The sequence below is a fragment of the Protopterus annectens genome, chromosome 12.part0, assembly GCF_019279795.1.
Source record: "Protopterus annectens isolate FY-2018-M chromosome 12.part0, PAN1.0, whole genome shotgun sequence".
Taxonomy (NCBI): domain Eukaryota; kingdom Metazoa; phylum Chordata; order Ceratodontiformes; family Protopteridae; genus Protopterus; species Protopterus annectens.
Window position 1 is genome coordinate 1,113,573,444 of NC_056746.1, and position 16,436 is coordinate 1,113,589,879.

The 16,436-nt window shown below is 40.7% G+C and overlaps 1 protein-coding gene across 1 annotated transcript in view; it reads right to left on the reverse strand.

Annotated features, from left to right (window-relative positions):
- Positions 1–16,436, reverse strand: part of LOC122817011 — a 480,838-nt gene that overhangs the window by 143,218 nt on the left and 321,184 nt on the right. Inside the window, exon 3 of the mRNA XM_044090121.1 lies at positions 14,711–14,924. Coding sequence (XP_043946056.1) covers positions 14,711–14,924 — 214 coding nt within the window. The remainder of the gene's footprint in view (positions 1–14,710; positions 14,925–16,436) is intronic.

The following is a 16,436-nucleotide window of genomic DNA, read 5'->3' on the forward strand; positions in this document are numbered from 1 at the left end:
AGTATTAAATCCAAACACTCTGACTCCTCCCCATCCACAGTTCCCTTCTCTTAGCTGATTTACCTCAGATTATATTTGCTGACTAATTCTATGATGTCTCTAATAACTCAAAGAGGTAATAAAAGGGGAGCCTACAGCATTGTCCACTATGGAATGAGATGTGGAACTAGAAACAGACAGGACCCTCTCAAGGTCTGATCAAGCCCCAAAAGATGTAAAATAACAATTTGGAAGGGGTATGGAGGAAGAGATGTTGAACTGGATGAAAATAGGACAGCAAGGTTCTATCATCAATGGAGCAGGGGTTAGTTCTCAGTGAAACTCTAGCCTTGTGGAAAATAAGGAAGGGTGGCTTGCAGAAAAGGGCTTGTAGTTCCAAAAGTCATCTTGCTGAAGTGATGCCAATAAGAAAAATAGTTTTCCAAGAGAGAGAGAAATTTTAAATCTGCTGATGCTGCAAGTTCAAAGGTTTTCTGGGTCAATGGTTGTAGCAAGACTGTAACACCCTATGGTGGAACTGGAACTCAAACAGGTAGCCTCAATAAAAACATTCCTTTTAAGGAAAGTTTTGGTTCACACTAAGTGATGCAATAGATGAATCATTATGTCCTACATGAACATTTGATATGGCGCCATATGGAATTTTATAGTGGGGTAACTGGAACCTTGAAGAAAAAGTTCATAAAGAAAATTAAGTATTGCTGGAGGAGGGGCTGAGAAAGAGTCCAAACCTTTTGAATATGCCAAAATAGAAAATCTTTTCCATTTGCTCTTGTAAGGCTTTTTGGTTGATTTCTTCTGAGAAGAAGATATTATGTGGATTACTGGAGAGGAAATCCTGGCATCTCTGGCTATCATCAAAACTGAAGAAACTATGCTGTTAATTTAGGGGAGCTGATACAGAATTGGATCCAGTACCGATGTTGGGTGCAGCAGGTGAAGCTAAAGGAAGGGGAACCATACCTGTCAAAGTCAAAAGGGGCAATGAGGTTTTCTCTGGTCTTGCACCTCATGGCTTTCTGAATGAACTTTGGCGGGAAAGTGTAAAGGAGACCTGGGGGGCCAAAAATGTATGTCTCTGTGAATGTCCATGTGAAGGGATGAGGCCAACATAACTGCTATATTTGTTGTTGAGGTATGCAGCAAGCAGGTCACAGCAAGGTTGGCCCCAGCAGCTAAAGATTTCTGTTGTCACTGTTTGAGAGACCACTTGTTAGGTAATACGACACTCCTGCTCAACTTGTCCACTAGTATACTTGATGTCCCAGGAATGTGTGCTGCCACTAGAAAACAGTGTGAAGACATTGCCTATTGCTTCTCAGCCGAGAGAGCATGAACATGTTCCACATTGCTTGATGATGTACCAGATTACTGACATTGTTTCTGTGAATGGAGATCACAGCCTTAGGTAAGAGGCCCTGGAAATCCTGCAATACTAGGAGGATTGTTCTCATCTCCAAAACACTGATGTGAAGTTTGCCCTCCACTGATGACCAAATCCTTTAAACTGTCTTCTCTTCGAAATGACCCTCCACACACCCTAGAAAGGAGACATTTGTGGTGACTGTGGCCCTGAGAACAGGTGGGCAAAAAGGTCTGGTATCTACTACTGGCAGATGTAATCTACCAAATTATGTGTTTCCTGCATACTTGAGTAAGCCAGATTCTTGTGTGAAGGGAGTGAAATTTCTGTGATCACTGTACTGTCAGTGTCCACTGTAGGGCTCTCAAGTGATATTTTGCAAAACGGACCAGTGTAATAGCAGAAGCCATCAGTCTTAAAAGATGGAGAATGAGTCTTGACTGTGGGTGTGAATGTTGCAACACTTGATAAGCTACAAGCCTTAACATTTGGACTCTCATAATGGGGACTTTTGCAATTTGTTGGACTGTGTCTATTTGGCATCCTACAAATTTTGTGTTTTGTGAGGGAGGCAGTTTGCTCTTCTTGTGGTTGACTGATATTCCCAATTGATTTGTAAGAGTGCAAAGGAATATTTGGTGTTGTAATAGTAGATCCTTGGAGGTAGCAGTTAGGAACCAATCATCTAAATACAGGAAGACCTGGATCACCTGCAGTCACAGATGAGCTGCTACCACTGCCATAAACTTGGTGAACTACTGGGGTCTATGGTGAGACTGAATGGCAGTGTTCCAAATTGGTAGTGACTGGTTTCCAGCCAGAAATGGAGAAACCTTCAAGAGTGCCTCTGGATCTTGATGTGATAGTGGGTATCCTGGAGATCAATAGAGCACATCCAATCATCCTTCCTCAAGAAAGGTAGTATGGAATGCATTGTGACCACCCAGAACATTGTCTGTTTGACATACTGATGTAGATTGCTGAGACTCACTATTGGTCTGAGGTCACCTGTTTTCTTTGGGACTAAAAAGACTCTGGAATAGACTATGGATCTTAACTGGTTTGCGGGAGGCACTTGAATAACTCTTTTGGTGAGCAACTTTAATACTTCTATTCCTGCATATTCAAACTGATCAGGTGGCGTTATTAGGAATATTCAATCTTTTCTTTGGGATAGATAAAAATGGTATAGTATAGCCTCTAGTGATTATCCTTAGCACCCATTAATCAAATATTATGGTTTGCTAGGTTATAGGGTGCAAGGGTAAGTGTCCCCTGACTGCCTCCAGAGTGCAGCAGTCAGGCCACCATTCAGGGACATTGGCAAGGTTTCTCAGTGATGGGGCCATAGAAACCTTGGTTTAGTGGTCCACTTCTCCCTCTCAGGTAGCATCCATTCGGAGGGCCTCCACCTCTGCCTTGGGGAGGTCTATCCCCAGGAATGTCTTAGTGAGAATCTTGGAATTCTTTGAACCACATTCTCTGCCTCCTCTCTGATTCTTCAAAAAGGATCTTTGAGAAGTAGAAATATGAACTCCCACAGCAGACAAGGTCTTACATCCTGTTCATTCCTGGTAAGCATTTTCTTTCCATTAGGTCCAAACAGGGAGAAGCCATTATAAGAAGCATTGATAAAGGGCACTTTAAAGATTTCTGTGTAATCACATAGCTGCATCTAGGCATGGCATTTCATGGTAACACATGTACTGGCTGTGCTTGATGTGGCATCAACTTCATACATGGCCACATTTGATGAAGACTGCAGCGTGTCCACCATCTTTTGGATGTCGAAAGTATGCCACCTGAAAGATACTTGAAAAGCTCCTTGATTAAGTCTCTTTGAAAGAGCGTCAGGTGTGCTAGGTAGTTCACCGTTTGAAGTGCTTAGGTCACTAATGCATAGGTCCCTTTCCCTAGTATGTCCAACACCCTTAGTGGCCTTGGGGGGGGGGGGATCTTAGAGATCCTTCTCCATCATCTAAGTCCATGTCTTTAGTTTACATGTCCTCTTTCAGGGGATGTGTTTCAGGAGCTCTGATAGAGACATGTCAGAATCAAACAGGGAGCTTGAATATTGAGCTGCCTTGAAGCTAACTGGTTCTACTTGTCTCTGTTGATTTAAATGACAGAATCCATTGGAAGACAGGATGGATCTGAACTTGGTGTACACACTTGATTCCTTGGCCTGGCCAAGGCCCATTCCGCAGCATCAAAAGCTGACTCAGCTAATAGAGCCCAGGAGAACCTACCTCCATCAGTTGACTTACTACGTTTCAAGAATCCAAAACAGGTTGGTTCTGAGGAGTACTCCAGAGCCAAGTTATATAGTGCCAAAGCACAAACGGAGAAAAAGGACTCCAAAAATTAGAGTCGACTCCACTGTCTGGGCTCTGACTCTGACACTTGGGCTCCAGGACTCCTCTCAACCCAAAAACATTGGTGTCAAAAGAGTAAGGGAAGATGTCAAAGCCAAAGTTTCCAGGATATCAGATCTGCAGCTGAAGGGTTCAGACCCATAATTGTTGGTTTCAGGAAAGAAGTCGATGTCAGAAGTAGATGGGATGAGGTTGAATGGTCCATTCACAGTCCTCTCCTTGGGGATGAGTCAGGAGGACCCCCAGCTGAATCTGTGTCCTCAGAAATGTTCTCATCATACAGTCGACATCCATCTTGGTAAGGCTTCTGGTGCATCAACCAGACCTTAACAATTAAGCTATAGTTGCCGGTCTCAGTGGTAGCTTTTGTTGGACTATAGGTAAATGTAGCCTGGGGCTAATTGGCCCCAGTGAAAAAGCAGTTTTTGGAGAGAGAGAGTTTGAATATGAGTTGCCGGTGGATCCGACTGCCTTGACAACTTAGTTACAGGAAACAGTAGAGCAGTCGGAGCTGGAAGCCTTTTCTACGACTTCTCTACTTTCCTCTCTTCTTGTCTCTTTTCATCTTCTTTTTCTCTGTGTTTCTCTTTGGATCTTTCTATCTCTTTCTCCTTCTTCATATCTGTAGATGGAGGAAATAGAAGGTAATATGGCTTCAAAGAACATGGTAGACCCTGTCTGTAAGCCTTTGAGGATAAACTACTCCTTTCTGCCTTTAAGTTCTTTAATACCAAAGGCAGCACAGATGCTGCAATTGTCCGTAAGATGGGAGGGACCTAGACTGTAAACACAAAGGGAATGGGGATCTTGGGGGGTATCTTGTGTTCACAGGCTAAACACTTCTTGAATCCAGTGGACTTGTCAGACATCAGCGTAATACTCTACAAGAATTATCCCATTAATAAAAATCACTCTGAACACTCTACTACAATACAATATTTATAATGTACAATATTTTTAGTACATAAAAAACTAGGAGGCTATATAGAAAAAGGGAATTCCTCACAAATAGCACTAAGGCAAAAATTGCACAAACTCACCTTCTGTCTACTCTCTTATATGACTCCTCAATCCTTACCAATCTTAGAAAATCAGATTTGCTAAACCTGAAACTTGCTATTGCAAAATTTGCCTCTAAGAGACCTCATCTCACACACCACTGCGCAGACCTAAAAAGAATTAATTGGCTCAAACTCCCCCATCTTCTCCTCTATAACTAGCTCGTATTTGCCCACAAAATACTTTACTACCCAGACAAAATCCCTGCATTACAAAACCTAATACAGCCCTACTCCAGTACTAGAGTCCTATGCTCCAATAATAAACTTCTCCTTCAAGTCACTAAACCTAACAACTCTGCTGGATCTTCCCTGGACTCAAATTTCATAGCCAAAACGTGGAACACTTTGCCCACTAACATAACTGCAATCTTCTCCTCAACCCTATTCAAACAATCCCTAAAATCACACTTACAAGCCAACTGGATATGTAACTGTAACTCCCCAGGCTAGACCCCAGGTCTCGCAGGATTACCTCTTACACCTTTCTATCAGGCATTTATCCTCCCTTCAGCCTTTCTCTTCCTTCTACAATTCATTCTTGTTCTAAGCCTAAACCTTAGAATATTCTCTGTATTTCTTCTACTCTGCCTTTACTACCTGTCATCTAACTTATCTACCTAAAATGTGTCTCCCTTCTAACAGTAAAGTCTATCCTTAACCATCCTTCCAGAATTGCATTTACAGCATCACCTTTCAAAATGAATAGCTTCTCTTAACTCACCCAATTACAAATGTTATCAGTTACTGACTATCATTATGGTTTTGATGTATTATAAAGTATCCTGCTCTGTATCTGGGAAATCATGTAAAAGGGAAAATGTCTTACTTCTGTAACTGTGAAATTGTAATCAATAATACTTACGTTATATGTGCTTTGTTATATGTGGAGAGTTTCTACCCGGGCCTCTGCTGAAAAAGGACTTGTGTCCAGTCACACTTTCCCAGTAACCAAATGTAAAATAAATAATACTACAAGGCAATTATTAAAGAAGTTATGCTACAAAAAAAACACACTGCAAAAGAAGCACACTAGAGCAAAAACTAATTAAACTATTTAAAATATTGTCTCCTTCTCTCTTTATACATATACATATATATATATATATATATATATATATATATATATATATATATATATATATATATATATATATATATAAATATATATATGTATGCGTGTGTATAAATAACTGTACCTCTATAAAAGTTACTAGAAAATTCTAACACAGCACACTTTGTAAACTGTGAAAAAAAGGCTATCTATTTGTACTAAATATTCAACCTACGCTAATCCTAAGGCTAATCAAGACTTAACACTACCTAATAAATTTGTTGGAAAGGGAGAAGTAAAAGATTTTAGTCAAAAATTGCTTTCACTTATGAATGCACAGAGCTCTCAGATGACACATCTGTTCAAACAGGCAGCAAACAAGGTCTAAGGTAAATCAGCCAGGAGGAGGAAATTGTGGATAGCAAAGGAGTCAGAGCTCTAGGATCCAATAGTCTGAAATAAGGTGCCAAGGTCAGATCCAACCAGATTGATCAACCCACACGTTGAATCATATGAAAATGGACAACATTAGATCATTCATTTATCCTCTAAGTCTAAGCCCTTGTTTAGAGATGTAAAACCTGGATGATTCACAATGTCTTCTAAATAACTTAACATATCCCCCAAAAGTCTTTACTTCAATTGAGAAGACTATTAGTTTTCTCATTGGAGTCAAAGTCACTGTAAGCCAATGGCCATCAGATATCAGATCTGATGAACTAAATACAGTGTTCAGATGGCAGACACTCAAATCCATAATTAGATTCCAACTTTCCGGCACAATCCTAGGCAGAAATCCTGAGTTGACCAAAGATTCCTTAGAAGGCTTGTGAAATAGCAGCTAATCCAGTGCTTCCTGACTGTGTTTTTTCTGGGGAGAATTCCTTGTTCCCTTTGGAACTGTTGTTGGTTTTTGACAAAGAAAATAGAGCAAATATACACAGAGAACTTACCTCTAGAAAACTGACATGACCATCACAGACTGTAACAGACACATCAGCCATCTCCAGTGGTGCCACATCACTAGTGCAGCAGTGAGCTGCACTGAAGCTAAGCAATTTACTTCTTAAACTGAAACAACTGTGTGGAAGGAAAAGAAGGGAAACCATATCCAGCAATCATGTCACATGGAAACATCTGCAGTTCTGTGGACAGATTTACAGGTTCAGAATTTGATTACTGAGTAATCTCTATATCCATCAGAAAATCTTTTGGAAGATTTTTCCCAGACACCGGGATTGCTTATACAATAACTTGGCAAGCCTTGGGGGCTCACAGTGTATTGTATGGATCTTGGTATTGATATTTTAGCCTGTTTCTTTTAGTTAATATTTCTTCAAAGCATGGAATTAGTAATCTGGCTAAATCAGCTGCTGGGAGTTCATCTGAATGAAACATAATCTATATACTATGTTAATTTCTAGGCAGCATAACTTTTATTAATATTCTTGATGATTATTCACTCTTGCTATTAATTGTTTTTGTATTGTGTACAGTCAGTTCCATTTGTTGCATTGTTTCTAGTTACGGTATTTAAAATAAAACAATACAACTTAAAAATCTGTGAAAAAATACAGACCTGTGAATTTTACTAACCATATTTTGTAGAGGTCTCTCTTCCCTCTTCATCTCTCTCCCCAGTCCCCCTCTATTTCTCTCATACTATTGAGTAGCCTGTGGTTTGCTGTGCTGCACTATGGGCTAAAACAGATTCCATGCTGATTCAGGTTTAGGTTTTAATCAGTACACTACCCAGCTACTTAGCAAGACAAACTCTATATGCCAAGAAAAATCTTATTTTACTGATGTGATATGCATTTTCTGTACAAGTATTGTTTCTGGTTCCAACAATATTTTACTTTCAGATGGTTTTCAAAACATTAAGAATAATAACACATGTATCTTTATATGCTAATGATGAAGCAGAGGTTGTTAAAAGCTGTAATATTACAACATTCATTTATCCTCTGATAACTGAACTTATTCTAATAAGCAATAATTGTGAGGCAGAGACTCCATCCTGGATGGGAAGGCAGTCTATCAGTCAGTTTATAAGTGCTATAACTGTACTTGATACCGCAGAGCTGTTTTTTTAAGCAAAATGCAGTCGAGATGCAGTACTTTAAGCGAAAGCCAGAAAAAATACTTATAAATCCAAGAAAGTCACTCTTTCACTCTCTGCTGCTTGTAGAACTCTGCAGGACACCACGAGGAGCTGTGCTGAGTCCACAGTGAAGAACTTCTCAAAAGCCAACTTCACACTTCTTAAGACTGAAGTGGTATCCTTCAAGGCCCCTGGGCCAGTGGAAACCACAACCCACACTGCTGAATCCTTTGCATATGCCTTCTACGGGCACCTTCAAGAATGCATGGATCATGCAATCCCAAATAAAACCAAGACCCATTCCCCCAAAGGCAGGTGCCCGGTCTGGTGGACCCCAGCCATAAACAAACTCTACAACAGGAGGAGGAAGCTACTACATGACAGAGCAAAATCCCTAAAAGGGAAGGCATCTCTGATCAGTACTAGCAAAAAACTACGATCACTCATAAAATCATCCAAGGCCAACTTTGAGAGAAAAATCGCAAATGACACAAAAGACAATCACAAGGCCTTCTTTAGCTATGTTAGAAACCTGAGTGGAAACTCCCAGATATGCTCAGAGTTAGTCCAAAATGACACAAAATACACTGAACCCACTGACATTGCCAACATTCTGGCAGACAGGTTCAGTGCAAATTTCTCCTCCCCCTCCCCCCCAAAAGGAAAAATAACTATCCCAGCAGAGTGTAGCCTCCCTAACATCTCAGATGCCCAGGTGAGAGCCGCCCTCTAAAGCTAAAAGCACAGCAGCAATGCGACCAGGCGGTGTCCCGGGCTGTGTGCTACATGAACTCAAGAGGAACTAAACCCACACATAAGGCTGCTGTTTAATCTTAGCCTTACTACAGGATCACGTACCCAAAGAGTGGCGTCTGGCGACAGTGGTACCACTTCACAAAGGCGGTGCTTCTACGGACCCTGGAAATTACCGCCCCATAAGCTTGACGAGCCTGGTCTGCAAAGCTATGGAGAGGATCATTATGGAACTCATAAACAAGGACATTGGGGACCTACAGACATTGGATCCCACCCAATTTGGCTTTGTCAAAGGCAGATCCTGCCTTTTGAACTTGATCGACTTTTTTGAAACAGTCACTAAGGCCATTGATGAGGGTAAGGCAGTTCACACAGCCTACCTTGACCTTGCAAAAGCTTTTGACACAATACCCCACTCGGGCATCATAGACAAACTCACCAGCTTAAATGTAAACCCATATGTCACAAGATGGGTTGCAAACTGGCTCAAGGACAGAACCCACAGGGTCAGAGTTGCTGGAGCTATGTCAGACTCTAAGCCAGTCACAAGCGGTGTCCCACAGGGCTCAGTCCTGGGACCCCTCTTGTTCGGCATTTATTTTTCTGAGGTACAGGCAAACATAGGAGGATTGTGGCTGACAAAGTTCGTAGATGACTGCAAACTGGGGGCCATAATTGATACTCCAGCGGACACAAACATCCTTCAGAGAGGCCTCATAGAAACAGATAATTGGTGCCAGAGCCATGGCCTTAAGCTGAACACCAAAAAATGTATAGTCATACCCTTTGGGAAAAACAAGGTAACCACAAATTACCACACAGGTGGTAATCCATTAAGTACGGAAGAGGTAATCAGGGATCTTGGGACCCAGGTTGACAGTAACCTCTCATTTGACACTCACATTGCCAAAGTGGTTAGGAAGACCTTCTATATTGCCCACCTTATCATGAAGGGTTTCACATCTAGATCAAAAGAGGTCATTGTGCCCCTGTACTCTTCTCTTATCAGGCCAATGATTGAGTACAATGCCCCATTTGGGATGTATCTTACCCGACACCTGCAGCAGTTGGAAAGACCCCAAAAGTTCCTCACCAAGAGAATAAAGGGTCTTAAACATATGCCATATGCTGCCCGACTGAAAAACCTCCAGCTCTATTCAGTCGCATATCGCCTACTCAGAGGTGATCTGTGCCTGACGTACAAGGCCATGTCCAATCCAGAATTAATGGACATGCTCCACCTCAGTAAATCCAAATCCACCAGAGCCACGAGAGCAAGAGACTTAAACCTCAACACAGAAATAAATAGGATGTGCTGGAGGGACAGATTCATAACCCAGAGGCTCCCTGCACTCTGGAACAGAATCCCAATCCATGTTAGGCAGAGCCCCTCACTAACTCTATTCAAGAGAAATCTTGACGAGTGGATGGGAGATCGTAGGTTTACCCCGGGGGTCATCTCTGTGTCACTACTAGACAGAGGCACAGTAAACTAAACCCTAAAGGGCGTAGTATTCTCATCCTAAGGGGTGGTGAAAGCCACACACACTCTGGCTAGGCTTATAAATGCCCCAGGGCAGATAGCCTAGTACGAACCTATGAACCTATATAGCAACAAGGTTTTACAGGGATTGTGATTACTATAGCTACAATTACTATTAGATGCATTAGCTTGGGTTCACTCAACCTTTTCAGAGCTCATCTTTCTGTACAACACAGGAAGCATCAGTTAAGTGAGAGGTTATCTTCTAGTTATCGGCCAGTACCCCCAAACCCTCAAAAATTCAGTGAGAGTATGTTGGTGTGTGTGTCTGTCTTTCTCTCTCTGTTTGACTGTTTATTAATTGTATGTTTGTATGTGTGTGTGTGTGTGTGTGTGTGTGTGTGTGTGTGTGTGTGTGTGTGTATATACAAAGATCTTATTTATTTCTTTGTTTGACTGTTTATTAGTTATGTCCTATTGATCAGAACAGTAAAAAAAGCAAAGAAAATAAAACAGTGTTAATACATAATGTGAAATCTAATTGGCTATAAAATGTATATAATCTAATCTACCATAAAACATAAATAGGAAATAACATCTACCACTTTTTTATAAACACAATTAATTGCAAGGTACATGGCAAGGCAGAAATAATGGTTTGGGGTATGTCATCTTTTTCATAATGCCATGTAATAGGAATTAATATAGTTTCTTCTTCTTTTGGCTTTTCCCGGTTAGGGGTTGCCACAGCGGAACTCTAGTCTGCTAATGATTGGCAGTAGATTTTTACAGTGCCGAGGTGCCAGCTCGACGCTCAGCCTTCAACGAAGGCATGCCCATTCATGCATGTCTTTCAAATGCCACTCAACCGCGGGGAGGACATGCAGACTTCACACAGAAGGCACTCCAGCCGAGAATCGAACGAGAGAACCTCTTAATAGGAATTGATATAGCTGGCAAACAAAAATACAGAAGAGAAAGAGAAAAAGGAAGATGCTGACAACAAATGCAGGACAGAGGAAGAAGTATTGATATTAACTGGGCTTGATGTCAGAGAGTGCTCACGTCAGACAGCTTAAAAGTGGAAAAGCAGTGTAAGGAGAACAGAAGGGATACAACAATATACTGTAATACCAAAACAGGTTAGTTAGCCATTAATATAAAGGGATAAAGCTCTCACTATAATGCAGGTGGCTCGAGTTCAATTAGCATCCTCCTGGGCACCTTTTGTAATTGGCTGAGAGAAAGGCTAATGATGAAATATTGCCTGCTAACCACTTATGTGGAGAAGTTTGTGGGAAAGTGCTGGGGTGATACTAGCCAGCATGTTTAGGTGAGATGGAGTTTCTAAGAAAAAGCCCAGCCACGAGCAGCATATGTGACTCTGCAAGCAGACACCTCCTCTCCACTTTAAGTTGCTGTCTGCTTCCCTTTCCTACCCCACCAAAATGGTCACGTCCAGGGAAGTAGTACTGAACAGTTTTCTGATTCCTCTCCCCTTCACATCTTGCCAATTAGCTCCTATTTGAAAGGGTAGTGCTGGGTAAGAAGGAGGTCAGAAGATAAAGAAGGAGATACCTGGGAGCTGCTGGTCAGTTGTAGGTGTTTCGGGGTAGCAAAAAAGAAAGCAAGTTAGCTGACAAACTTTGAGCAGGTCTATAAACAATTCACTCAGTAATGACACAGGAGGGAATTCGTGCAGAAAATAAAGAGTAACTTTCAGAGAGTCTGCTGTCAAAGTGATATACAAACTGACTAAAGAAGCCATATTAATAAATGCCTCCTATTTGATGAATCACTTTTAGCATGTTAAAACTGACAAAACACATATTTTCACTTCAAGTTTTCAGCTGTGTTTCTGTGTGAATATGAAGATGGTAGATGGTATTTACATCCTCTTAAAATTTTAAGCTGCATGGAGCTCCCCAGACTCACCAGTCTGCCTGTAAATGTCACAGATGAAACTTTTGATCACTTTCACTAACTTACTTTCCATTTCAGCCTTTATATTTCTAATAAGATTTACTACCCAATCCCTAGATCCTCAGTATCTTCTTGTTCTCTTTTCATTTACTAATAGGTTTTCATTGTCATCTTAACAGCTACCAACTTATATCTAGTAAACCACAAGTGCCCTTTTCTTCTCCTCTTTATTTTCCTTTCATACTTTAGCATATTTACCAGTACTAATTCTTACACTATTTTTTCCCAGAATACCTTTATCAACACAGACTCTTCCTTCTTCCTAAGATCAATGCCATAGTCTCTACACTTAACTTGCTTAAGCCTGCATCACACGGACACACATATCTGTCTTCAGGTCTTGGCCTCCGGCTGCATGCTGTATATAAATATGGTCTCTGGTCCCTATAAGGTGTTCTGCCATCACTTCTGTGTGCTTATTTGGCCCTGTCCAAACCAGATACAAGTTTTTCTTTATTGTATCAGTGCCAATCTTCAGCACCCATTTCTCTTGCAGTAATGAACCCAGGATGGTCTAATTCCATTCAGCATTAGATGTGGATACCTTTCCACTGGCTGCTGGCATAGTGAAGTCCCCTCTAGCCAGGTCACTTTTTTTCCACATCAACTCCCATGATCTTTTTTAGGCATCAGATGAACTTTAGTAATCCCCTTCCCTCATAACCCCTGTACCACGCCACCCCAGCATGCTGTCCCTTATTTCCCCTAACCACACGCCAAAAGACTGCTTGTTCATGCTGCCCTACCCCCACCATGATATCTCTGTCACCAGTCATTTCCATCCTATCTATAAATCATTACCCATACTCCTTTTCTCATCTCTCTATGCAAGAACACCCTATACTCCAGCACAGAATCATCTTCCCTTCTAGAAGCAATGAATGCAGCAGATCCAAATAACTTGTTAAACACATGGGTTTTGCCTGGTAGCAATATATGCTTTAATGTCATGCTCCAGCTCTCTCATTCATCTTAACAGAATTACACATAATAGTTTTGGGAGGTAAAATGTGTCTGGGCTTGACTGCCTTGTTTCTCCCCCACATTCACTTTAAACTTTGCCATCTAGTATTATACAGTTAAGGCCCGTCCTTTAGCACCACCTCTCCTACAATATCCAAATACAATGTGTTTTTTAAAGCTTTTCTGTCCTATGTGTCTTGGCGACCTTTATCATGCCACTTTCTTAATTATGTTACATTCTAATTCTCCTTTTCTTGGCCTGAATCACATGGTGGTCCAGAAGTATCTCCCTTCCCAAGAAAGCAACAGTTTTACTAACAGTTAGGTACCAGTCTCTCAAATGTAATGCCTTTACTTTGAGCAACTCCATGGATTCACTCACCATGTCTTTTGTCTGTATGCTCACCACAACCACATTTGCTCCTTCTTCATACTGATTGCCTTTCAGAGAGATTGCCCTGCTTTTCCAGTACCAGGTCTTCTGCAGTTTCCGCCCATACCTTTAATGCCGTCTATCATTACTGCCTCCTTCTTAGTTCCATGATAATTGAACATTTTAATCCCTCTTCTCACTTTACCATACACACACACACACACACACACACACACACACACACACACACACACACACACACACACACACAGTTCCTTTTAGCTAGACTGTTGTAGCATACTCATTGTACGCTATTCAGCATTTTCCTTCTCCTGTACTCCACTCCTTCTGTGAAAAAGATGAATTGTTTTAGTCATGCATCTCCACTTCAACCTGACAGTCGTATGGTCATACAAAAGCCTTGGTTCCTTCCTCACTGCTTGCCATATCCTGCCTTGCTTCTTAATCTTCTTTACATGCATGTCATCTACATAGCTGTCATTTTGGCACACTCCTTTTCCCAATACCTTAAGCAAGAGCTTTTACTTATCCACCAATAAGCACTTGCTTAACAGTTGGCAACTTCACAGTAAATCCTATTTCCCTAGAGCCCTTTAAGGTTCTGCTTCCATGATTCTCACTTTAGGTCCTTCTTCCATCAAATTGCATTTACTAAAGTTGGTTTCGATGGATTTCACATCACCTGGAAGTAACTTCAGAACCTCTGCTATAAATATCTCAGAAATCATCAGCCTAAACACCAAGATGCCCAACTGATGAAACTCCCTCATTAACAGTAGTACTAACCATATGGACTCTAGAACAGAAGACAGAATAAAGGCTTTCATCTTGATTATGCCACTACCACTTTTGTGCCAATTCTGTCAGGTGCAATCAAGTACACTTACATTATTTTACTACAACTGGGGGTTCTGTTCCTTAGAGAAGACCTGGCTGTGTGTGACATAAAGTCAAGGACAATTTTCATGGAGGCAGTCTACGAAAAAAAATGTGAAATCCTAATGCAAAAGAAATTAGTTTTATAACTACAATACAAAAATGAATATTCAGTAAACAGAAATGCACAAAAACAGAACTACAGCTACTTCTGTTTTTTTTCTCTCTTTTTTTTTTTGTGTTTTTTTTTTTTTTTTGTGGCCTGCCTCAGAGATAATTAGTTATGCAATAATAATCTCACCTGATACATTTAGGTTAATATCCATTTCCTGATTTAAAGAACCTACATTCGCCCATAAGAAACATAGGTATTTTCCAGAATCTTCTGGTTTAACACTAGGAATAATCAAGGACTCTTTATCATTTATGTTCACCAGCCTCAGAAACTGCTCACTGAAATTAGTTTTGTTTTGAGTCTTTCTTAAAATCGATATTCGATTCTTTTCACCAGACATCTATAAGAAAGCAAATACAGGTTCATCAACAAAGAGGATTATTAGAAAAAAAAAGAAAAAAAAAACTTTCTTTATCTAACATCAGAACTATGCTAAACAAAGTACATCTATGCTAAGATAAGCTACATCAGATTTATTTAGTTTATTGATGACACAGAAAAGAATGGTTTACTATCAAAAACACAAAAATCACATATGCAAACGGTGATTTCCTCAACAAATAACGTCAACTCATACATATTAATTAGGTTGTATGGTCGACACAACAAGGTCGACAATTTCTGTCAATCTTAATGTGTAAATCTCCCATTGCCAACCATGCTTTAAGTCCCTGCCCTGTGTACGTCCTTCTAAATGGACGTACACATGAATGTCGACATTCTGACTGTCGCTCCTACCATGTTCAAGGAGGAGGCTGTCGTGCAACTAAATGTCGACATTTTGACAGTAAACCAAAAAGAATGGTCCATCTATTTTCTGACTTGTCTAATTTTTTTGGAGAGGTTTATAATGCATCTCTGTTTTAGGATAAACTGTATTGATATTCATTGTTTCCATTAATGTCATAAAACTGCAGCCCTTTCCTTGGAGTTATCCACCCTTGACAAATATAGATCTCTTTGCCAGGGACAATCATAGAGACTATACCACTAACACCAACATATATAGAAGTGTTTTGGTCCTAGGCATAGGGCAATTGAACACTGTTGCCTTGGGCTATGATCAGCACGAATCTCACCCAAATAAGCTTAGCTATGTAGAATCATAGTTATGAACACTGGCTTCCCAGGAATTCACTCATCTCAATGTCAACCCACTGTCTTTCACTGCTATCTTACCAAGAATACAGTTCCTCTCAGCTAAACCTGGCTAAAACTACTTCAGATTCACATACACACACATTTTCAAGGAGGGGCAATAATAACATTTTCACTGTCACTCCCTCTTAGGTTCTTGGGCTCAAAGGTCTATAGAAGGCTAATGACCACCTGGGCCTTTAGTAGACTAGCTATGCATCCCAAATGAATCTCATTTTTTTTAGCTTTGCATGTTATTTTAAGGGGTACATGTAAGCTAAGGTATGACTTACAGACTGCGTAGATTAGAGCCATAAGTGAAATTCCTGGAGTGAATTTCTCATTTCCCATCCACTGGTCCAGGTTACACTTGAATATGAGTAGGGAAGAACTCTGTTTAACATGGATGGGAAGCCTGTGCCACAGGAGGATAATTCTCTGAGGCACAAACCTGTCCCTCCAACATGTCCTGTTTATGTCACAAGCAAAGTTCAAGTCCATAGATTAAGTAGTTCTGATGCTATATTTTTGTGGATGTGCAAAATGTCCATCAAGTGGGATCCAAGGATGCCTTGTATGCCAGGCACAGATTGCCTTTCAACAGTCTGTAGGAAGCCGAATATAGAGAATAGGGCTTTTAAGTGATCTGTATAGGACGTGGTGTTTACATCCTGAGGAAACTGTGTGGACATTCCAGTTATGGCATGTGCCTGGT